Raw genomic sequence first — 24,979 nt, forward strand, 5'->3', positions numbered from 1 at the left:
TAATATTCTAAAGGAAGGAAAATAAATAATTTTAAAAATGAAATCTCTTGTTTCCATTATGATTTAACACCATTCAAATATGTAACTTTGAGACAACATTTTCTGTCATCACACCTCTGCTTACCTCATGCTTTAAATCTATTGTAAAGTCTGACTTGAGTGGTTCACTCTTCAACTTCTTTGCAAGCCTATACAATTAAAGATGAAGAAATTTACTCAAACATATTAAAAAAAGAATCACTACTGTATGCAGGAAAGTGTGGCTGGTATTACTGACCATTTTATAAGGGGAAAAATAACAAATTACATTTCTGTATTTATTGCCTCAAGAAGCAACTTACATTTCTTTAACATATAAATATTTTTAATTTTTTTTCATCTGAGCAGTGTCATGATATGAATATTAATTTTCAGCACACACATTTTGATACATTCTTCCTGCCCAAGAAGAAAGTTCCCACTTGGAGTAGATGTGTATTTTCAACAGATTAAAAGTAACAGTGTATTTGAAGCTCAGTATGGATCAGCATCTCAGACTTCAGACAATATTCTCTTTTTGTGTATTCCAAAAAATAGTGTTCAGGCACTTTCAATTTATGAAAACATCAATCCTTGCTACAGGAAGATGCATTTCACTTCTGAAATCTATGAACTTCAAATCTCCTTTGAAAGTATCTAATGTGAAATAAATATCCAGTTTGCTTCTACAGCATAGGAAACCCTTCTAGAGGGCAATGCAGTTACTCTAAGATTCTGGAACAAAGCCACTGTCTGGGGGACAATATATATTTTAAATTACAAAACATGATATTGAACTAGTGGAATGACTAGTACTGGACAACTATTAACTAGCTGACATAGGCAGAGCAAAGCAAAATAAATCACATGCACAGCAAATCTGTTTCTATACCCTTGTCTATTAATGAATTTGGGAATGTATATTTATAATGATGCTTGGAATATGCTGAATGAAGAAGAAATGGAATTCTATCAAAGGAGCACTTACTGGATAAGTTTACAGTGGGAGCACAAGTCTATGCAGGCATGCCCAGAACTAGCTGTACATTACTGTGCCTGGCTGAATGTCTTCCTACACACCTCAGAACCTCAAAGCAGACTTACATGTAACAGTATGGATGCTGTTGATACAGAGGGCAGTAGCAAAAGTTCAGTGTAGGCTCTGAAATCAAAGGCATGGGAAACCAGCCTGCACTGGTTGAGTACATCCCAAGCTGTTTGTCACAGCTAAGGTGCAATCAGAAGCTTTAATTGAAAGACAGCTGAAAATTAAAATTTGGCTCTGCGTATCTCCATGATCTGCAATAGATCTTCAATGGTACTGCAGGAACACCTTCATCTTTTATAGAAAATACCAATCCACACGAAATCATAACTCATTAAAATACTATTGATTGGATTCTAGGAAAATTGTATAAAATAAACATTCTTAATTACTACCAATAAACAGGAAATCATTAAAAATTCAATTCTTACTTGTTAACAAGTGGAATGCTAAGTGCCCAACCAGCAGCAAAATCTGGAAATTTAAAGACTGTAGGATTTTCAGCAAAGGCATAATGGTGAATTATTGTAGATTCTTCATCATATAATGCTTTACCTAAAAACCACTCCTGTAAAGGAATATAGGAAACAATTTTGTTCATCTACAGCATCCTTTTAGTGAAGATGATGACTGCATTCATGCTGAATAAAGCAAACCTGAAAAAAACAAGGGAAGCATATTGTTCACAATAAATATTCTGGACAAAATCTGTACTTGGTAAGAAATGAAACTAAAGCTGAATTCATATATAAACTGTATTTTCAAACTCGAGCATATACCCTTGATTCCACTTTTTCAAAGAACACTGAATCCCAGAATCCCAGAATGGCTAAGGTTGGAAGGGGCCTCTTGAAGTTGTCTAGTCCAATTTGCCTGCTCGAGAAGGGTCAGCCAAAGCAGGTTTGGCAAACTGTTTTGTCACAAAACTCCTTCAAGGCATGAGTCCAGTTCACACACTTCACATGAGATATATCATTTACACAAAAATCAAGACAAAAGGGAAAACATTAAAGCAAAAGTACTGTAGAAACATCTGCCCGCAAAAAAACCAGACTAACCCCAACAGGATCTTGTGCCTCAGTAGCCATCTAACTCCAAGCAGATGTAGACTGAGCTAAATTTTATAGCTCCCTGGAGTCAACAAGAAGTGACAAATAAGATTTAGCCAGGGCACAGCAGTCACCAAACAGAAGAGAGGTCTGCATGCACCAGGAGACACCTCCAGGCAAACTCAGCTGTGCCTAGCAGGAGTATGGCTGCCCCAGAAGACATTCAGCCTGAACCTTCCCATGTTCCAGCCAGGACTCAACCTGGCTCCTCAGAAGGGAAAAAAAGGCAGCCCTCAGGAGCTACCAGGGATGCTTGTCTTGCCATACACGCCAAGTCAAAGCTATGGGGTGCTTCCTGCTTCAAGAACCCCACCTGTGCAAGGATGAGCAGGACCCATATAAGCAACTATGAGCCATAAGTATGGGATGCCACCCCTTACAAGAACACTGACTCTCTGAGGGACTGATGGAAGTGTAACATGGTATACACACTTAGGTATTATGTGTGTGAAGTGCCAAGTGCATTTCCTATGAATTCCATGTATTTCTGCCCTCTGTTTTCATCAGCTGCTCTCAATAAAAGTAAAATATATCTTGTACTTGACTAGTGCCTTCTTCAGGTAACACATATGAGGAAACAGCAAAGGTACACTGACACTACACATACATTTAGGTAGACAAGACAAAGGTGGGCACTTTTTTCCGCTGTTATCTTCACCACCTTCGTGGTAGTTAAAAGAAACCTTGCTGTCTCATACCTACATACTCTGCCTTTAATTTACACCTTCAATAACAAATCTGTTTTCTCCTTCCTTTACTGAAGGATTCAAGTGTTAAGTAAAGGATTAAAAACAGAATGCTGTGAGGTAAATGAAAATGGGCAGGCATACTAATTTTTATTCACAAAGATTTATGCCCAAAGTGTTAAAAAATTCTTTAGAAGCATTTGTGCACACCATTTTTTAATCCTTTTAGGGCCTCCAAGACTTCAAAATATTTATAACACAATCATACTGTTTCAGAAATAGTTGATAAATAGTAACACTTTAATATGACAGTCCCATCTGCAGAAATTTTTTTTCTGGACTTTTTCAGTCCACTTTGTTACACTGCAGAGTGAAAAAAAAAATTAGTTATCCTAATTCTGGGTGCTAATTTTTACACCACAACAATCTATGGATTTAAAAAAAAGACAACCCTATTTTCCTTTCTCTATAGAATACAAAATTAAACCCATACATATACCCTCCACAGGCTTTCACATAATATTACTTCTGGCAATATTAAGCCACATATCACAGTGACGACGTTCCAAGTTATAGCCAATGCTTTCCAAGTTTATTTGATCATAACACTGTTTATTTACTACCCAGATATATAGGACAAGTCAATCTGTGCAGGCTGGCTTAACAAGATTAGATTAGTTATATGCAAATGAACTTATAAAATAACTTAAGGAACTGAGGTAATCAAATTGCATATAGGCAAAAATGTGAATTACAAAGAAGTGACTTACATTGTGGGTAACTACCATCCACTGGATCAGTTAATATACTGTGCTTCAAAAATGGCAAAAATCACCTGCCTTAAGTAAGAGTGCTCCAAAATCTTTACAATACTTTAACAGCTGAAGGAATGTAATGCAATAAAACTCAATACCAAACCTCTGGGAGGGTAGAAGTGACTTCACCTAACTTGCTCCTTGAGTTGATTCTACTCACTCACTTCTGTATCCATGCAGAAATACCAAGAAAAGTGTGCCAGACTCAAAGACTCATGTCTGCTACAGAGGATAGGAGATTTCAGCTGTCACGCCCTCCCTGTGTCTTACTACAACATTTTATGGGTTCTTATGGTTCTCAAAGACATATTGTTCTGTAGCCAGATCTTTTATACCCTGTAGGTATCAACAGCTACTAAGTCACTGTTGCTCAACAACTTGGGTTACTCATTCTGGATATCCTTGGGACTGTATTCTATCATCCTGTTAGGATTACGGGAAGAGGAATGGCACATACAATTTGGTTTAACCTTGCTGCCATCTTCCACTATGAAACCACAGACTGAATCAATCTGCTGTTGAAACAGAATCACAGAGTGGTTGAGATTGGAAGGGACCTCTGGGGATCACCTGGTCTAACACTGCAGGTCCACCTACAAAGCAGGATGCTCAGGACCGTGTCCAAATGGCTTATGAGTTATCTCCAAGGATAGAGACTCTACAACCTCTTTGGTCAAGCTGGGCCAATGCTCAGTCAATGTGCACAATAAAAATGTGTTTCCTGATATTTAGGTATAATTCAACATCTGAATGCTTGCCAAGAGATCCTTATATAAAAAAGATGCTCCTCATTGTTTTTTAGTTTCACTGCAGTCAATAATGTGCCTCAAAATGTGCTTCTTGGTTATCAGTGCAGATCATTCTCTTAACATTCCTCCATGGTCTCCTATGAGGCTTTGATATATCTGTTTTCACTCAATAGAACATTCAATATTACATTTGCATCAGTCTCAGTAGTTCTGTAACTAATTTTCACATATCCAGATTGAAGAGCTACAGATTGATCAACTAGTCACATGGCCATTGTACACCTTTTACTGAGACTAATATATATACCAACTTTGTATTATGCAGACTGCTGACATTTTAAAACAAATAATGAATGAGCTTGTTCTGGTATAACTCACCATAAATTTTGCGACTGATGGACTATGGCTGTATATAAGGAATCAGGTATGGACTGTTCCACTAAGATAACAACTACTATGTACAAAAGCAAACATTTTATCTTCCTTTTAATTCAGGTTGGAACATAATTTGTTACTTTAATAGAATCTGCATGTAATGCAAGGGAGAGACTCTAATTGGCAAAAGGGCAGTATGTAGAACAAAAATGTTCATTTTTCTATTCTGAGAATGTCAATTAGGAACAGGTGTTTCTGAAACAGGAAAAAAAAAAGGATATTCCAAAGGTCTAAGTATATTCAGTCAGCCATTTTGAAGACCAAGTGCTTAAAAAGGTAAAATCTCTGAGTTATTATTATTACCATTTTAGGAAAGAATTATGAGAAAACATCACAAGGCCATGTGCCTGCAAAAGAAGTAAATATGCTAAAGTGAGTCCTGAAGCACAGTTACAATAAAGAGGCAAAACATATTTCACACAGGAGATTTTGACTTCTTTTATTGCAGGATGACAGCAAGGTGAATTTCTTTCTGAACACTGAAAATTCTGAATATCTGAACACCTTTCATGTCAGTTGCACTGCCCAATTTACTTTGTTCCTTGATGGCTATACTTTTTTCTTTTTGTTCTGCAAGTCTCTTGGACTCCTTTCTTTTTCCAGCAGGTTCAGAAAACCTATCACCAAGACAGTTCAGAAACACAGTGCATATAAAATACCCTCCTATAGTAGGCCAGACAAACTAGCATCAGACATTCTGTGTGATGAACAGAACTGATGACAGACAGACAAGAGAATGGGGAGAGGGGACCACGCAGCAGGCTATATTCATCTTTTCATTGATGGTACATCATTTTCAGGCTATCCACAGAAAAAACAGTTTGTCTGCTCAATTTTAACAGTTCTTCAACAGCTAGACAAGCATTTGTGCTGCTCCATGTTAAATACCTTGCTCTCAGCCTCAGCAAGAGAAATATATCCCCCTACTTTAAGGTGTTAGGATACATCTTTTTTGTTTGGAAAAACTCACCCTACCACATTCAAAAGAAAGGTAAATATCAAAATTTTTATTTCACCTTAGAGCTGTCAAATCTTCCAAGTATTTCTAGCAGCTTTACAACTTGTATTCTTGTATCTTCTTCACAGAAGAAAATCCATGAGGAGTTCCTGCTATAGCTAACAGAGAAGCTAAAAAAGAAATTAACATTTTACTAATAAAGTGGCTTAGGAACAAAATGACAAATTCAAGGCACATTCCCCAAATATGAATACTTTGCAATCAATTATTCATTTATACAGAAGTAGAAACTTTTACTACCAATTTGGAATTGCATATTATGGATAAAGATATGACTCTGCTGCTATGTATTTATAAAACACCAGTTATTCCAGAAAGAAGGGAACAGAGTTACATAAAGAATGTCCACTCAGAAATGTACAGGTATTACAGATCTAAAAGCCACCTGTGAACTCAGAAGTTCATAGACAGCAGCTGAAGTTACCTTCTCCACTGTACCTTAACTTCCTTAAAAGGGACCCCATTGTTAGGCATCTAACAGCACTGCAACAATCATGAAAACGCCTAATGACAGGTCTTCTGACAGCTGTTGGACACTGATCATTCCCAACCTAAAACCTTCATTAGCTTTCCCAGTACAGTGAAACTATACGGACTGAAGGGACTCCCCTGCCTTCCTCAAAGCCACCAATAATCTCAACGCAGAATTCCTGACTCCTTGAGAAAAATGTCATCCCTTGTTTCTCTGCTCCTCCCACTACTTACCAAAACAAAGGCTTATTAATTACTGAAAATCTAATGTTAAAACCTATAATCTTTACTTGTCCAGTTTCCTTTACATGGCTTTTACATTGATTCAATTAAATCCTCTGAGGAGAGGGATAAGAAAACTAGTACCTATAACCATCACAATTTGCTTTCTGTACAGCATTTTCTACTGATAAAATCAGCAATGAAAAGAAGCAGAAGAAATGTAAGTCAGCAAAAGTAAGCAAAAAAGGGCAATTAGGATCACTTATGTTTCAGGGAATGATATTTGCCTAAAACCCCCCAAAACAATCCCACTCATACAGCCAAACTCACTATCTGAGAAATACTTATTCTACAAAATGTGACACTTGTCCCTGCAGGTATTTTAATTACATGCCAGAAGCACAAGATGGTTCCAGGTGTTAAACTAGTTCAGTCCTTTTTCATCTTGGATAAGTCTATGTGCTGGTTTGGGCTGGGGTAGAGTTGATTTTCTTCACAGTAGCTGGTGTAGGCTGTGTTTTGGATTTGTGTTGGAAAAAGTTTTGAAAACAAAGGGATGTTTTAGATACTGCTCAGCAGTGTTTAAAGAGCATTGAGGCTTTTTCTGCCTCTCACCCCACTCCACCAGCAATGAGGCTGGGAGTGCACAAGGAGCCAGGTGGGGACACAGCTGGGACAGCCAACCCCAGCTGACCAAAGGAACATTCCAGACTGTATGATGTTATGCACACCATATAAAGCTGGGGGAAGAAGACACCTTTGAAGCGATGGCATTTGTCTTTCTAAGTCACTGTTACACATGATGGAGCCTGGCTTTCCTGAGGATAGTTAAGCACCTGCTTGCCCATGGGAAGCAGCAAATGAATTCCTGGTTTTACTTGCTTGTGCATGTGGCTTTTGCTTTACTTACTAAACTGTCTTTACCTCACTCCACAAGTTTTCTCCCTTTTCCCCTTCAGACTCTCTCCACCATCTTACCATGAGGGAGTAAGTGAGAAGCTGCATGGGGTTTAGTTGCTGGCTGGGGCTGAATCATGACAGTCATCTTCCTGTAAAGCTACTTTTCCTCTGGGTCTTGCAACAATATTTTATTTTTCACTGCTTTCTGCTTGAGATAATTAATTGGCTAAACTATAATAGCCAGAAGAACTCACTATACATTCATCCTTTTAGTTCATAAAAGCATATACCTGGTGCCTAGTCAACACTGAAATCCAGGCAACTCTGTCATTCAGGCAAGCAAATGGTATAATCAGCTGGGAAAAACAACTTCTATCTGTTCCCTCTAAAGCTTGCCAAACAAGTACAGAAAGTGTATTAGACATCCTCATGTTTTGAAATATGTATGGTATTTAATGTCCTTTGAAGACTGAAGGCTTTTCTCTCACACTTCAGTGCTCAGCTTCAGGAGAGAAATGTCTGGACACACAAGAAAGCAGGTGGGTGAAAGGCAAAAGGAAAACACTAGAAACCCACAAAAAGAATTACTGCATCTCGTGAATACAGCACACATAAGTTCACAAAAATAAGGATCTGTTCCTCTACGTATTGATGAAACAATCAGAATGATTTTCAAGGGTAAGCACTCAAGGCCTCCAGAGAGTATTATGTAGACCTCATAGCACACAAGTTTGGAGTTCAGACTCCGAGGGATTTATTCTCTGCTTAATGAACATGGTTACTGAGAAGAAATGTAGTGGGCTCTCTGGACACAGTAAGGGTACTGTGTCCTATGACATCCACTGATTACAACTTCTGAAATTACATACTTCGTCCAATGTAAACTGTGCCCAAGAACTGAAAATTAAGAATTGTCATAACTGGTTAGAGGTCTCCTTAAAAATACAGAACTGATGAAAAATAATTCTTTTGAAAGCAGTTTTCTGACATGAATGTATCTTATATCACAATTGAAAGCATCATCAGCTGTTGCAGAATGGGCCAAACTCCCATCTTCCTCTTTTTTCCATTGAGAAAACAAAACAGTACAAGCTTCAATTAGGGCGGTCCCGTGGTGTAATGGAGAGCACTCTGGACTCCGAATCCCAAGGTCCTGAGTTCGAGTCTCAGTGGGACCGTCCCCTGGCAGTTCAATGCCTCCCTGCCATCCCATCCCGTCACATCTCGGATGCTCAGCAGGGTCAGCCCCGGTTAGTACTGGGTGCTGTGACAGTCCCGAGGACTTCACTGTCACTGTCCAAGCTCGCTCGGCCGTGGCAGATGGACCTCAGGACTTAAACAGTGGGGCCAGTTCTGCGCACGCTGTGCCTCACCTAAAAAATCCACTGCGCAGGCTGGAAGGGCACACCCACATGGGGAGAGCCCTGCCCAAATCTTCATTCACAAAGTCTGGCCATACACATGCACACAGGCTTCAATATACTTGTAAACTACTCCACGTCTCCATTTGCCAAAAGTAGTAAGTGAAACTGTAGACACAAGAAAATTCGTATTCCTGAAGATGAAAATCCTCTACTTAAATTCCTCTTTTGATTTCTGAACAATTTTCTTCTGCTTTCTCACACAAATGAGCATTCCTGCTTCTTCTGAGTTTTGCTATCTTAGAAGAGCTGTATCTGTAAACCCTGTCACCAAGACATAATTCAGAAGAGGAAACACTAGGTCATGGAAACAGGAGCTAAGGAAGTAAAAAGAAAGATGATAGTTGGAACGAACATCATCTTCCAGTTTTACAATTTACTTCAAATCTCTTTTGCTACTTTTCACAGTTTATATATCTCTCAAAGATACCAACTATACAAGCACTATTTTCATGTTTCTGTACACAGAAAGCCATGGAGAGCAGAAGGAAAAGCAACCTGTCCTGCAAACTCTCTGATACAAAAACCTCCCCCTGAGTAAGCCTAATAAATTACATCAACTAAATTAAATCTCAAGAGGCTGCAGAGCCTCTGGCACCTATTTCAAATGCAAGCTTCAAGCAAAAGACAGCCCTCAGTACCATGGAGCTTAAGGACTTTCTGAAACAAGAATCATTGCTTCCTGACAGTTTGCAAGATATTACCATGCAAATGCAGCATGTCTTCCTTAGAGCCATCTGTGTAAGCTAAAAAGAAAAGATATTTGAGACTACCTGTCTTCTCTGATCAGACTAAGGTAAAAATTGGCCATATAAGCTTCTAGTAAGATGCTGAAAGCTACATCTTCTCTCCACAGAGACATACCACGTCTTAGAAACACTGTAAACTGCAACAGATAGAGACACCAAAGAGTATTATCTATTTTTTAAAATAATGTACTTCATTCAATCAAGTAATCTGAAAGTTCAAAAGTTCTGAAATACCTCACACCTTACAGTGTGCGAACTGGAGACCAAACAGAAAAATACACATCTAAAAATGTTATTTCTTTTGACTAGTTAACTTCCCTGATAATTTAAAAACACACAACAATTCAAAGACGGTAGTTGTTCAGTTACATTCTGTTATTATTGTTACTTAAAACAGCTTTCTCTGATTTAACAGAAAATTGCTTTCGAAAACAGAAAAATAAAGTAGTGTAAGAAAGTGAAAATATAGGGTTGCAACATTCATTCAAGAACTTTGCTTCTGAAAAAAGAGGTCTGAGTAACTAATATATATATATATATATATATAGTTGGTTACAAAAAATTCTGAAAATAACTGGCATTCATTACACTTACTCTTTCATTAATGGCAATATTGTCCATGCACCTTCATGCCTGTCCATCTGATGAATAAGAAGAACTGTAGGCAATTCCTTAAGAAAAATAAAATATTCCCATTAAACTTGACTTTTGTGTATTTTTTTCCTAAACATCAACTAATCTTAAAAAAATTACCCTGGAATCACTACTTAAGTTTTCATTGTTTTTGACTGGCAAATAACCCTGAAGAATAGATGACTTATGATGCTATGACACAAGGTGACCTGCAATTTAGAGAAAGTGCTTCTTCCAACTCATAATTTCTTAATTCTCTATTAGTTATAAAGTTAAAAGACTTCAAATTAAATAGGTCCCATATGATCAGTATATCATAGTAATTTCTTTACCACAGCATAAAATCCCATATTGCAAAGAAATAAATAGTGCAGAGTATTCTACAAAGGTTTCCACTGGACAATCACGTTACACACAGTTTAGGTGACAGTTCTAACACTCTCTTTTGAGTTGAACTTTGACCTGTCACACAAACATTATGACAAAAAACCATGGGTTTAAACAAAAATCAAAACAGCATTTTTCTTCCTGAAAGATCAAAGAAGCTTCCTACAACGGAAAATCTTTTCCATAAATTTCTTTGCTCTTTTGTTATTTGAAACCTCTTTTTTTGTGGCAGATCCAAATGTCTAGCAGATAAGCTAGCATTCTGGGGTAGTTTCCTAGAAAACTCTATTTAAACATGGCCTTCTGATATACCAAACTGCATGATTTATAATACAGGTAAAAAGTTGGAGATACCTATACATCCCATAATATAGCCCCTATATAGGCAGTATCTTGTTCCATTAAAAAGTACAATCCTCCACTGCAGCATCATTCCATTCAGTTATTGATACTCACCAGCTAAAGAGAAGGGAGAGGCTCCCCACTCATCTTACAGTCTGACAGGGGTTCCTGACCACTGGGGCATGAGACTCACCACAGGATTCAGGGGAAGAGCACTTTGGGATGGCACAAAACTTTGAGATATTAAGGCAACAGGCGGTCCCAGCTTCAGGAGATCCTCTAGGGAGCAAGGGTCAGCTACTACTAGGGTTGTAAGACTGTATCAGGTACCAGAAAGGCCCATTTGTATGTGTGTGTCTCTGTGTGTGAGGCCAGGGGTCAACTCATGCATGCACTGAATATAAAATGTGCTGGAGGGATCCATACTCTGTGTGTGTGCACAGGAACAGGGCTGAGCACCAGTAACTGGAATGGAGCAGGCTTTCATCCTGATCAGTCACAGAAGTAAACTAAGGTCAGGCCTTGGCTTCAGATTGTGTTTGCAAGAGTGCTGTGGTTTCCCTACTGATCTAAATGGATGACACCATGTATAAGGATACACATAGTGTGTGTGTGTGTGTGCCCATGTACCTAACTGGAACACAAGCTCAGCCTTGCCATGGAGCTGCAGCAGCCTCTCACCTCTGTCAGCCGAGTGGGCTCAGCACCTCCTAAGACAAAACACCCTAATCTCTCAAGGGCCTAATTCCTTTCCACTTACACCATGCCTATGATAAACATTGTTTGATTAATGTTTTTTTGTGAACAGTTCCATTAATATAAAATTCACATGTAAACTCAAAAATAATTTATTTTTTAAGAAAAGCTGTAAAATAAAGTTCACATTATCTACTGACTTAATCAGGTTTACTTTAAATCCTTTTTAAAACCAGTTAAGCATAGCACCTAGAAATACATAAGCTCTCAAAATTTCATACACTAAAGGAAACATCTCTACCACTCCAAGGAATAACTATGTCTCTCAGGAGTGCACTAACCTTATACAAAAATAAAGATGTACTGTTTTAAAAAGTATTTATGCTATTTGGAATGATCCAAATTGAAAAGAAACAATACCAAAACTCTAATTTGGAACAAGATATTCACCTGCATCTCATGTATCAGCATATCTGATTAATGGTTCCACTTCAAATCAGTCTATCAAGTATGTTTCTGCTTACTTTCAATTTGCTGCAAAACCAAAGAAGTCTAGAGGTTTTTTGTGGAAGTGGCAAATCTTAGTCATAGCATGCTCAACATCTGGTATTTGACTAAAATGTAGCCACTTCAGGGTAAAACCACAAAATTATGTTTGCTTAAGGGATTGCAGATAGAAACATAAAATGGCAGACCTCTATCTTTACAAGGACATGTGTTTTTGCAAACATACAAACCCTGCAGTTATAGTAGTATTTGTAGGCAGCCATGTATTTCATGTACAATACTATCCAGACTAAAAAAAAGTAGTTAATTATAATGTATTCAGTGTCTATATCACACTAAAGGGTGAAGGTAGGTTAATTTTAGATTAAAAAAAGCATTTGCCCATGCAAAAGGTACAAAGTAAATTACATGAACTAAGTAGCTGCACCATATGCTCAGGTATCTCCACTTTGACAACTGAGCTGACTTTAAAGGGCAAAACCAAAAAAATGGAATCTCTTGTGGTCTGAAGTACAGTGTAAGACATTTTTACTCCATTTTTACTACCTACTGTATCAGCACAGTGCGATCAGCAACACCTGCCACAGATTACAGTTGCAAACTACACAAACAAAAAATTAACTGTGAATAAAAGGGTTAGATCCACATTTTGATAACAAATTCAAAATACACTGACACAGTCTCATTTGTACCTTTAAAATCATTTAGTATTATTTGTGCAAGTTGAAGTATGAAGATGCTAGCAACACACTCAATTTCACAGTAAATCCTCAACAGAAATGAAATAAAACTGATCCTTGAATCTAAACATTCAAAGTCCTCTTCATTAAAATGAACAATCTTGGGAGAATAGCAATTCCAATGAAGAAAAAGACAATTCAGAATAAAGGAATTTTTAGGAACTAATTAAGAGGCTTGCTAAACAAGTACCTGTATTATTTCTGCACTACTTGCAATTTCATATTAATCTACCAAACCCTATATGAGAAATGCACAATTTACAGAGAATAAAACAGTACAGTGTAAACCCAAAGAAAACTACTAAGTTTTCATAGACTTAAAGGCCAAAATGGGGCTCTGTAAGCACCCAGGATGGCAGAGATCATCCCCATCTAAAATGGGATTCCCAGAGCCACAGATAGGTCACATCCTCTATGACCCACCAGCACATCTGTTCTTGCTTTGTTTTCCTGCAGAACAGAGTCCACTGAATTGCATCTAAGCATAACTCAACCTTGCAATAAGGACATTGTTTCTTGAGAACATGCTTTATTAGAACATAATTCAAACTAGATCTTGCTCAGCACTATTAATTGTATGTCCTAAGTGACATGATATTGTAAGAACAACATATAAACAGAAATGGAACTGCAGTGAAATGTAAAACATTACAGTAGTATGTTCATTGCTATATTACTGAGTCACCTGATCAGAACAATTGGCCATCTTGTAACACATTATAGAAAAACACAGTAGTGTAGAGGAAGCAGCACTTAATGAGTCCTGTGTGCTGGTATCTGCGGCTGTCTTGCACATATCCCTGTGCTTTGTAAGTTTACTACCTAATGAAGCCCAGAGATGGGGAGCAGGAGTGGAGGATCTTAAACCCTGGACACTGTTATTGAATTACACAGTTCCAGTGATGTCTTAAGATTTGGAGCATATTAAATTTTTAATACAGCTGTAAAGTTTCTAACACTTTAAAACAGCAGTTAACAGTTCCTAACCCACTTTCTCACACTTTATATCAAATTCTTGAAATTTTTTTAATGTTCTTTTCAAGAAAAAAGATTTTAGTGAGGACATCTTGTTAGGGACACATACATAGGACATAATAAAGTATCATTGTGGTCAGAAGAGAAGGCCCAGAAACCTTGGAGAAGCTCCGAAGAAGGCATGTGATGTGAAGATGATGATGGTGAAGAAGTAAGAGACCTCTGATTTAATTCTGGGAAGGCATGCCAAGGGGCATACCCGAGGGACATTCTGGGAGCGGATGATTCTCGGGTTGGATGTATCCATTAGATAGGGTAATTCATTAGCATTATTAATTTGTGGGGCCTTATGCTGTATTGTGCATTTATGTATTCAATGTAACTTAAAGTGCTTTAATAAAGACCTGCTCTTATTTTATCTATATTAATATTGTCTAGAAAGTTCTTTTCTCCCATTTTAGGCATCATCAGAGTTAGAAATGTTTTCCTAGTCTCTACATGCTCTACAAGTACTTAACAACATCTTCGCTACTCTCTTATCTTCCTTTCAGTAATCAATCCTAAGAAGACACACTCAGAGCTAGCCTACCTACCTCTCTTCTCAGCCTTCCCTTGGGAGGTTAAATAAGCCAAGCTCTTACAGTCATCTGTTACAACTACTTTGTCAAAGTAGAGCTGTGGAATACATATTGAAGTCTCCCTACAGCTTTATTTTCACAAACATGCCAATTCCATAGACACCCTGAAGGATTTCTAAAATTACATAAAGTAAGAGCAAGCCTCCTACTTCTAAACCCAGTGGGCCAGACAATTTGCTAGGAATTGCCAACTTCAAATATTACACTGTACAAGACATCTTCTCTAAATTCTAACAATTTGCTCAAACATTGAAAATTACCATACATTTTTCAAATATTTTTCATGTTTTAAAGACATAAGTTTATCAGAGTATCATGACAAAGAACCCAAGACAAAATACTATTTCAATATACCCTTTCAAATAAAACGCACAGATGATTTGAAGCACTATTTTACAATACAACTGTAACAAAAGAACTTCACTTCTGTCCAAAAAGTCAGTTATTTAAGAACTTTTCCAAAGTTTTCCTGCCCATTTTAATCTTTGTTTTATTTCTCCCTTTAAACCTACAGAACAGCTTGGGTTAAGGACCTTTAAAGGTCATCTAAGTCCAACCGCCTGCAATGAGCAGGGACATTCTCGCCTAGATCAGGTTGCTCGGAGCCTTGTCCACTCTGACCTTGAGTGTTTCTGGTGATGGGATATCCATCACCTTTACAGGAAAACTGCCAGTGTTTCACCACCTTAATTGTAAAAAGTTCCTTCCTTATGTCCAGCCTGAATCTACCTTCTTTCAGTTTAAAACTTTTTCTTATCGCTACAGGACCTACTAAAACTTCTGGTCCCACCTTTCTTATAAGCCCCCTTCAAGTACTGAAAGGCTGCAATAAGGTTTTTTAAAAAAAAAAAACATAACAAAACCTATGTTGCTAATAAAGCATAATATCCGATAATCTTTTGCTCCCCAGGAAGACAAAAGTAATAAAGTATAATCTACTATTTTCCATTAGAGAGAATCTCTATTTCTGTTCTACTCTCAGATGCCTGGTTATAACTTTAAAAAAGAACTAAGTTTGCATAATATATTATGTGTAATTTCAAAGAGTTCAGGGAAAGGCCATAGCAGTACCCTGCTTTCATAAATCAAGAGCAAGTACTCTGTGCATGTCTGTCATCAAATGCTTACATTAAAGAGAAGACAGAAGCATTTACCTAATTGTATGGAAGTATATCTGGAGCTTAAAGTAATTTGAAGTGTTCCTGACTGTAACTTCAGATTGGGGGGGGGGGGGAAGATACTTTATCAAAAGAGTAATTTTAATCCTTTTTCCTACTATACATTACATCAAAATCTTCAGAAGACTGAATTAACTGCCCGAAAATATACCTGAATGCATAACCAAAGCACTGACTTGAGTGCTTGCATGTAAGAGCAAACAACTCATTGCCTGGGAAAAGAGTTACAAGAATAATGGGAGTTCTTAGGCAGCTAGCCGGAATATTAATCTTTGTGTAATAACTTCACCCAAAAATATATGTTCATCAACATATTAATAATGTGCCTTCCCCCTCCCAATTAGTCAAAAAACATAGAATACTTTTAATTATCTGTTTTAATCTACACTGGGCTACATATTTCAAAGACCAAAAGGAAGTCTAGAGTATTCGATTAGTGCTTGCTGATAGAGTTGTCAACTCCTGACCTTTCAAACTGAACAGTACAGGAAACTAACCAATTTCATCCTTCTAATTAATGAGATGTGAAAAACATTCAGAGGTATTGACATTTCAAATTGATTATCATTATAAATTTAATACCTAATAGAAAAGACTTATTTACTAAATAAAATTCAAATGTATCAGTAAGATTGAAACCTCAACAAAAAGCAGCTCTTGCTGCTTCTTAACAGTCTCATAAATTTAGTATAGGCTAGTCCACTTCTGTGCACTTTTTTTCCTCGTCCACACCATGTTGTGCATCATAGAGTGCACCAGTTGTACTCCTTTGGGATGAAACTAAACCAAAGGATGTGCTGCAACTGCTAATGGACCTCAAGCTCATAGAGCCAATGCAGAACTCATCCAAAGTAAACTCCTTTGAAATGTCATGTAACACAGGGATTAGCTCCTCAGCAACAACTGCATTGCTCTACAGGTTTGCTCCTACTGCACCCCAATACTTGCTAGTGTAGAAATAGTCCAAATAAGCAGTATGGCACATCTGCTATACTTTCAGTTAACTGGGATTTAATAAAATAATAATATAATCACTTGTATTTTGAGTCAGTCTAATATTTAGTTTGAGCACAGTCTGAATTTTGAAAAGTAAGACTATGAACTGGCTAAATAAAAAGCATAGCTTTGGAGGAAGCAACTTCATCAGTAGGAAAGTTATCACCAATTTAGTCTGCATTTAATTTTGTTTTTCCTCCTCTAGGATCCCCCATCTTCCTCCTGGATATCCCATATCTTCCCTGTTCTGTTCTCCTGAGAGCTAGTGATCACCAATATCACAAAGTAAATCTCATTTTGCAACAAGACAAATAAAAAGATATGGAAAAAACTCTGGAAATGTTTTGAGTGCCTATTATAATAGATGCCACCACAGGTGTGTATAATTAGACAGTACCCTGGAATGACAACAATATATTCCAGTAAAGTGCCATTTGTTTGCTTTTCACTTGTGTGAATAAAAAGCACTGAGGAATACTGTCTTCACAGCTCACAGTTTCCAAGAATTCTAAATAAATGCAATCATACAAAATACAGACATGTGGTATACAGTACATTTCTGTTATTCATGAAAGTAAGTATTGACGGTGAACCACTATAATTATGTTGCCAACTGATCTGATTCTTTGTTTAGAATGTGTTTAAGATAGGATTTTAGATTTGTAAAGCGAGTTTTTACTTAAAAACAAAATTCTTCTCAATCACAACTAACACATAAAAACATTTCAGGTTGAGTATTAGGAAATATGTCTTCCCTGAAAGAGTAGTTAAGTATTGGAATGGGCTCCCCAGGGAAGTGGTGGAGTCACCACTAGACATGGCACTGTGGATATGGTTTAGTGGGCACGGTGGTACTTGGTCAAAGGCTGGACTTGATGATCTCTGAGGTCTTTTCCAACCTTAACAATCCTATGATTCAAACAATGAAATTAAGCAATTTATGGGGTTTGGTTGATAGTTTTAATATCAGAAAGATTAGCAATGTAAGTAGATCTTTATATTTATGGACAAATAAGCCTGAAGCATCTTTCACTGACAGCAAGTTTAAGGCAGTCATCAAGCCAACTCCGTGTGATACATGAGGCAGCAGGTCCCTTCCCCCAGCAGTCTCTTACCAAGATATCAAAGACACAGTTTTAAACTAAGGGGTAAGGGAAGGAACAGCAGAGCAGAAAGACGCTTCCACAAGGCAAGAAATGGGGTAAATGTATTTTAAGTACTCCTACAGATGCTCAGGAGAACTTACAACTGTCAACAGGTACTGACTTTAAGGGTTTAAATTTGATGATTCAGTAATTCTACTCTCATGTGTACTTGAACATTATTCAAAGATGACTGAGTAATTTTAGTATAGCAGACAGCAGTTGTAGTGGAGGAGGAAGCTTTATAGCAATTTCTTATTCTATGCCAATAAAGACATACCTTAGTAAAATGGTTTTATTCAAATCCTATTATGAATGCAGAGATTGGTGCAGAAGAGGCTGAGAAAGGCACATAGCCTAAAGCATTTTAAACTGAATTTCTTGTATGTGTTTTGGCATGACATGAAAAATCATCTCTGTGAGGTGACAGGTCCTATTTTCTGAACAGAAAATGCAAGGCAGTTACGATGTATTTGTAGTATATGATGTGTAAGAGAGGGCTGAAAGGAGGCAATTTATCACTACCAAAACATTTAAAAGATCTCATTAGTACAGAATTATCTGACTTCTACCAATTCCTTCAAATCTGCTGGGTATGGTTCACCTTCAGCACCACAATGCAGGTAACTTTTGCAGTTTCAACAGTTAATGAGTTAGACATCAATTTTGCTGATAATAAAGCCCAGCAATTGTCCAAAGGTCATCAATATCTTTGCAGAATGAGAAGCAAGGGCATATCAGAAAGTCAGAGATCAAGCAGTTAAAACAAAAAGATGAAGAGAATAGCTAAAGGAAAGGAAGGATAAACCAAAAGTCAGTCTAATCTGTAACATCCTGCAAGATGACCTTGAAGACATTCAAGACAACTCTGCAGAAAGTTTTCAAAACTGAACAGTAGCTTTGTACACTTTTCCTGGAATACTTTCAAAAGGTTTTATTTTGAAGGCACCTCACCCTTCAACAGAACAGAGTTCAGATCCATTTCAGAACATGAGCATCCAAATATTGAGGCCCGAGAATGAGCTGTTGCATTAACCATTTTGAAGACAAACTGTGGACTCAATAGGAAAGAAAATGACTAGAACATGCTGATATTAGACAATTTGTGTAAGCAGAAAAAGGAACACAACATAAAACAAACACAGGTGCTAATATGGATAAAAAAGTGGAAACAGGAACTTCATATACTGACCACTTAAATGCACACACTTATTAGGGTTTTATACTGCAAGCTCTGCCCACATAATTTAAGTGAAGTTTTATGGACAGATTTGAAAAACAAATGTAAATATTAAAAGTTTGGATGACGTTACAAAGGCAAGTCAGGCAAAACAAAGGAAAGCAGGAGGAGAAGATCAAATAAAATGAAGCTCCCCCTAAACTTTATAGAGGAATCTGAAAATAAGGCCATCTGAAACACTAAATTAATCCACCAATTTGTTTTCTCTATTTCAAACAAGAAATATAACTTATACAAGGTACAGATATGCAAGTTTAGGAAAAAATTCAACTAGTACAGCAATATTTAGGTGTTCAAAGTCTAAACACTTTTAAGGGAGGGATGATGGGATGGGGGAAGAAAAGGACAAAGAAATCTTGTTCCCAGACTTTTCTATTCATAAACCAAAGACAATATAGAGATTTTAGTAGTTAGTGGTAATATCATCTGACTCAAGCAATACAGATAGAAAAAAAGGCATCACAAGAGCAACACAAAGGAGGTATCCAAAACATCTGGACAAAGATTTGTGTGGTTTTAGGAGGTCACTGAGAACAGCTGAAACGTCTTCCTCCCTCTCATTCACCACAGTTCCATGTTCCCTAATTACTCTAATTGTGCGATTCCATAAGGGATCTCTGCAGGGACTTCATTTCTTTGAGAAAGGGACCCCATCAGCATCTGTGTCCTCACCACAAAGAAGTGAAGGACTTGTCATCTCAGCAAAATAAACTTCAAACATTCTTTTGCTGGTCATGTATCAGATTCATGACTTTGCTGAGGAAAGAGTCCTGTCAATCAAAGACTAGTAGGGCCTGGGCCAAGAAGAGTGGTGTACGAGATTATAATCAGAGATGACATGACAATATCTTCTCCAACAGCTCTGACATTGACTGGCCTCTGAACTCTGTTCTGCAAGAGGGAAAAATGATGGGAAACTAATGGAGAAGGTATGCCAAAGAGCTTTGTTTTTCTTAAATGAAGTCCACAAAAACTGTCCACTGCCTGGCAAGATAAACTCTTACGTCTTAAGGAACAAATATTTAGTAACTAAAGTGATAAGCATGTTCCATGAGGCTACAGGACTTATTTGACATGAATAAATACTTGCAGAAGAAAAGGAAACTGTTGCTAGGAAGGAAACAGATGGCACACTAGCATTTTACAAAAAAACCCGAGGGGAAATAACACTGAGAAATCAAATAATTTAAAGCTTTTAAAGTTAAAATATACCTGTTTTAATTAAAAAAATTAGGTTGACCTTGACATTGCGGAATACCTTGCCATAAAGACAAACTATTTAGACATGGAGATGGAGGGGCAGTTCAGAATGAAGCCCAACACTTCACTTAAATGTAATCTGTTAAACCTTGTTAAAACAGTATCCAAAAATTAATCATCAGATCAGTCTCATAGGGAAAGCAGCTTTCATGCAATGGGAAGCCAATAAAGGAGGGAGAGAAGGACACAGGGTTTTCATACTCGAATCTATAATTTGAGCAAGTAATCTCAAAGTTGAAGCAATAGATATATTATTGATTACATTGCATTTATGGCATTAATTTTGAAAGGTCTTAAGCGAAATATGTCTATGGATGTTTTATCTAAATACACAGATGAGTTTAAAAACAACTCGGTGGCCGTGAAAAAGCAATTCTTCCACTAGATTTTATAATGACAACACTACTAACTTGCATGTGAGCTTTACAATAAAGTAATGGTTCAGACTTACTCTGAGAACCTTTAGAAAATTTTAGCTAGAGTTTGTTGTAGGTCAGGAGGACTGTATGCCCATTCAATTGTGGAATACATCTATCACTGAATGAAATAATGAGAATATAACCTGAGAAAAACCTAGGCACATTTTCAGAGTTGTTTTCATTTTAGCTTGATAGTATTGAAAAAATGAAAATTTCAGGTGAGATATAGATGTCAGAATACACTGAATTTTTAATTCATTGTATTCTGAATAGAGGGAACAGTATTACAATAATAGAGAAATATTTATATTTAAAGAGGCTTTTGGACCACAGAACTTCAGCTAGCTTCACTCTAGCATCTGAAATCAGATGTGAAAACAGAGCTAGGAAGAACTTCAGAAAATCTTAGCTACCCAGAATGTTCCACTGGCAAATTAGGAAGGAAAAAAGATAATATTCTACAAATTCCTTGAAAACAGTCTTTCACAGATGGCCAAAACATCAGCAGGAACAATTTAGAGACAGATCATTTCATTTCAGAGAAGAATATGGTGATGGTTTAACAAATATACATTAAAATTAAAGCAAGCTAATTTTACTTTTTTCCCTTCTCCAATCCTTTTACAAAGAAATCTCTCATATTACTGAAATAGTGAAACGCTGCCATCAGTACAACCCAGGCAATTAAAAGGAATAGATTTTTAAAGCACATATGCCATTCTCAATGGCAACTGGCACTTTGGCAACAGATGCTGTGGCCACGAAACTAATGACACAATAATATAAAGCCGAGACAGGCACTAAGAGGCCTTTCAGCCTCAGAGATACAGCAGGTAGGACACTGAGTTACAGTTAGTTTGTGCTGAAAGCAGAAATCCAGAACCTTCTGTAGGCATGAGCCTGTAAGATAACAAAGAAACTGAACTTGAGGCACAGACCACTGGCATAGGCCAGCTGGGTTTGTGATCATCTTTGTTCCTGCTGTGCTTCACGAAACAGGATTTTGCAGAATTGTTTTAAATAAACACAAATACAACTACAGGATGGTCCTACCATTTGTCACCTGTTCCAGTGAAACTGGAAACTGGGAGGCTGATGAAGAAATGGTATCGTGAAAGTTTAATGACAATATTAACTAAAGCAAGTATTTACTCATGCAACATAGCATGGAGGTTTTCTATGTACAGTTTCATACTTTTGACTGCACCTGTTTCTTTTAAACTGATGTTAATAGTCCTTACAGTAACAGTCCTCAGACTCACAAATGAACAATATTCCCCTTTATCTTCAGAGATATTTTAAATGGGTGAAATTTCATTTCTGTGTGATGGTGCAACATATAGGACTTTGCCCAAAACAAAGTAAGCTTACCAGTAAAAACACTATAGTTACAGCACTTCTATAAAACAGAACTCATACTTCACATCATCTGTTACTCATATGGAAGTATGTGTATCCATTTTCATTTTCCAATACTCCATATAGGTCTTAAAATCTTATTCTTGCATTCTAAACAGTTCTAATTTGCTCTAATTCTTCTGGTTAATAGACATAGCACTCCATTTAAACCCTAGACTTTTCAGGAAAAATTATAATTTTTTGAACACAATTACTTGGCTGAGGGTGTTTAATATAGGAACCCTCAAGGACCAAAGCAAAAAAAAACCCCTCTATTCTACTAGACCAGTTTTCATAGGGAACTACAGAGACTTTTATCTTCTCAACAGTGTTAGAAACACAGACAATTAAATAGCACTAATTTCATTTAAGGAGTTTTGGTTAATATTCAATAAATCACCACGAAAAATGCTTTTAAGCATAAAAAAATACTGAGAACTACTGTGATTGGTTTCATATTAAAAATGTTTGAAGTACACAGTGAAAGAAAATAAATGGACAAATCACTTGTAAAGGTTAATGAACAGTAAGTATGATTGTCAGTGACAATCCATTTTGAGGCAAGGCACATATTCTAGTTCAATTAAATAACAAATTAGCAGTTGGCTTCTCCTGCTCATTTTAAAACAGCAGAACACAGCAACCAATGAAACCTTTTGGACTAAAAATCTATCGCTTGATTCTGTGACAACAGGTGAGTGAATCTGATGATTCAGTCGATTCAGTCCTTGTTTCTATACAGCAGTTGTCCTTGAAAACACAAAGATTTAACTTTCTTTGCCTGAAACTTACAATTTTGTATGCATTCTATGCAATGAAAAATGTAAACTTCAAATGTTGATATGTAGGACTACAGAGATCAGCTGTCCCTTCTTCATAATTAGTATTATCAGGTCATGACTCACAGTGACATTGTGAGTTGACCAAACCAGGCAATACATACCAAGTACTTGCTGGCTATGCAATTTATTTTTTTCCTGTACACTGATGGGTTTCTCCTTTTCCCAGATTTCAGATATGAGATTTTTGGTGTGATGTATTTTCACCACTGTTTCTCTTCAGACACTATGACTGCTGTTCAACAGTTACCTATTAATATTGGAAAAGCATTACCATTTCAGAATTCCCATAAAGGAATCCCCTTAATTAGGCAATTTTTTTTAAGAGCCAGGTTAGTTTCAGGTACAACTCTGATTACAAAAAGATTTTACCTCTCTCCCATAAAACATACCTATATTCTTGCATCACTGAAACTATCTGTACTTCCACTTACTGATCTTTTCATTACTCATATGCTGCAACACAAATTGCAGAACTCAAATAAAATCCTTGGTTTCAACAACTGACACCATAATTGCCTCAGCACACATTGTATCTGAACACTTGTCTCAATTCTGAAGAGGATTCCACAGCAGCAGAACTCTGCAGAACAAAAGCTGTTCACATGACTGATTTCATTAAGGGATTAAAAACTGCATTTAGAATGGATTTAATTACAACAGGTTTGATAAGCGTGGATACATGAAGCCTAAAACATCCAACAATCTGATTCAGCCTCTCTAAGACTAAGATACATAAGACAATTTATACCCCACTTCTTTTTCTTTTACAGCAAAGAATGTGGAAATGAAAAATAGGTCAAATAACATCACAGCAAGCTATTTCACATCACGGAATGTATGCCATCCTAAATTTTTCTTAATTTTAAAAACATTGAACTTTCAAAGTGTCTTAAAAACCTCTTTTCTCTAGGCTACAGTTTTACAAATAAAATTTGTAATTAAGTGTTAAGTACAACATGCAGGTCCTAGGCCAGCATTACTGAGGGGATCACCCAGCAGGTGAAGGGCAGCGTGCTCAGTCTGCAGTGGAGTGGCAAAGGAACAAGGAAGGTACTAAATCATGGAGGGACACAAGCAAGAGAGGTGTGCAAGAAGGTAGTAGGGAATTGAGTGTTAGGATTTTAATGTCCACACACATTCCTTCTCTACTACCACAATATCCCAAGTTGTGCGAAGGAATGCTGAAAAAACCTACATTACAGCACCTTCATTTGCTCTAACAAAAATACTCACCTAAAATTATTCTAACTAATACTTATGTTTTTTGCTTTGTGAAGAATGCATCCTTTTTCAGTAATTTTTTTAAACACTCTCCAGTCATATTGGAAAACTGTATTTTTCAAAGTCATTCTTATCACTTTTGCATCAAATTCCATCCTGACAAAACCAGCTGTTACACAAAAAGGTTGATAGTTGAAATTAAAAATATTTATGGATAAATCACAGCATACAGTCAGTAGACACCCACTGAAACGGTTTTCTTACAAACACACAGAAGATAACTAACAAAAGGAGTAAAATGGATTTCAAAAAAGGCACAACAAACCCTGGTATTTTTAGAAAACACAGTAACAGCATATAAAACAATACATACTTTATATGATCTCAACATACCTTTCCAAGATCTGCAGCCTGTTTTAAAATATCTCTTTTTAGATCTTCTGCTCTCTTGGAATGAAAAGAATTACTTTGACTCTGGATGACAAATACAATTTCTTTTAATTCTGTAAACCAGAAAATAAGATTTAAAGAAAAAAGAAGTAATTTTCTGTTTTGCTCGAGTGAGAACCCAGGTTTGTGGGGGAATCTATTACACAGCAAGCTATTTCTTCAATTATAAAAATACTTAATGAAATAGTAAAAAGGCATAATTTAACACAAACACAGATGTATCCAAAACTGTCCATTTCAGGATTAACTTACAAAAAGCATGGCATGACTAGAAGAT

The 24,979-nt window shown here is 36.8% G+C and overlaps 1 protein-coding gene and 1 non-coding gene across 2 annotated transcripts in view; one reads left to right on the plus strand and one right to left on the minus strand.

Moving 5' to 3' along the window:
* Nucleotides 1-24,979, minus strand: part of B3GLCT (beta 3-glucosyltransferase) — a 56,342-nt gene that overhangs the window by 16,652 nt on the left and 14,711 nt on the right. The window contains exons 4-8 of the mRNA XM_071553081.1: nt 24,646-24,755; nt 10,233-10,309; nt 5,874-5,985; nt 1,495-1,631; nt 125-188 (exon numbers count right to left, since the gene is read on the minus strand). Coding sequence (XP_071409182.1) covers nt 125-188; nt 1,495-1,631; nt 5,874-5,985; nt 10,233-10,309; nt 24,646-24,755 — 500 coding nt within the window. The remainder of the gene's footprint in view (nt 1-124; nt 189-1,494; nt 1,632-5,873; nt 5,986-10,232; nt 10,310-24,645; nt 24,756-24,979) is intronic.
* Nucleotides 8,574-8,646, plus strand: TRNAR-CCG (transfer RNA arginine (anticodon CCG)). The gene has a single exon. It is a non-coding gene; the product is annotated as a tRNA-Arg (tRNA).

Source organism: Pithys albifrons, chromosome 1 (genome assembly GCF_047495875.1).
Source record: "Pithys albifrons albifrons isolate INPA30051 chromosome 1, PitAlb_v1, whole genome shotgun sequence".
Classification (NCBI taxonomy): domain Eukaryota; kingdom Metazoa; phylum Chordata; class Aves; order Passeriformes; family Thamnophilidae; genus Pithys; species Pithys albifrons.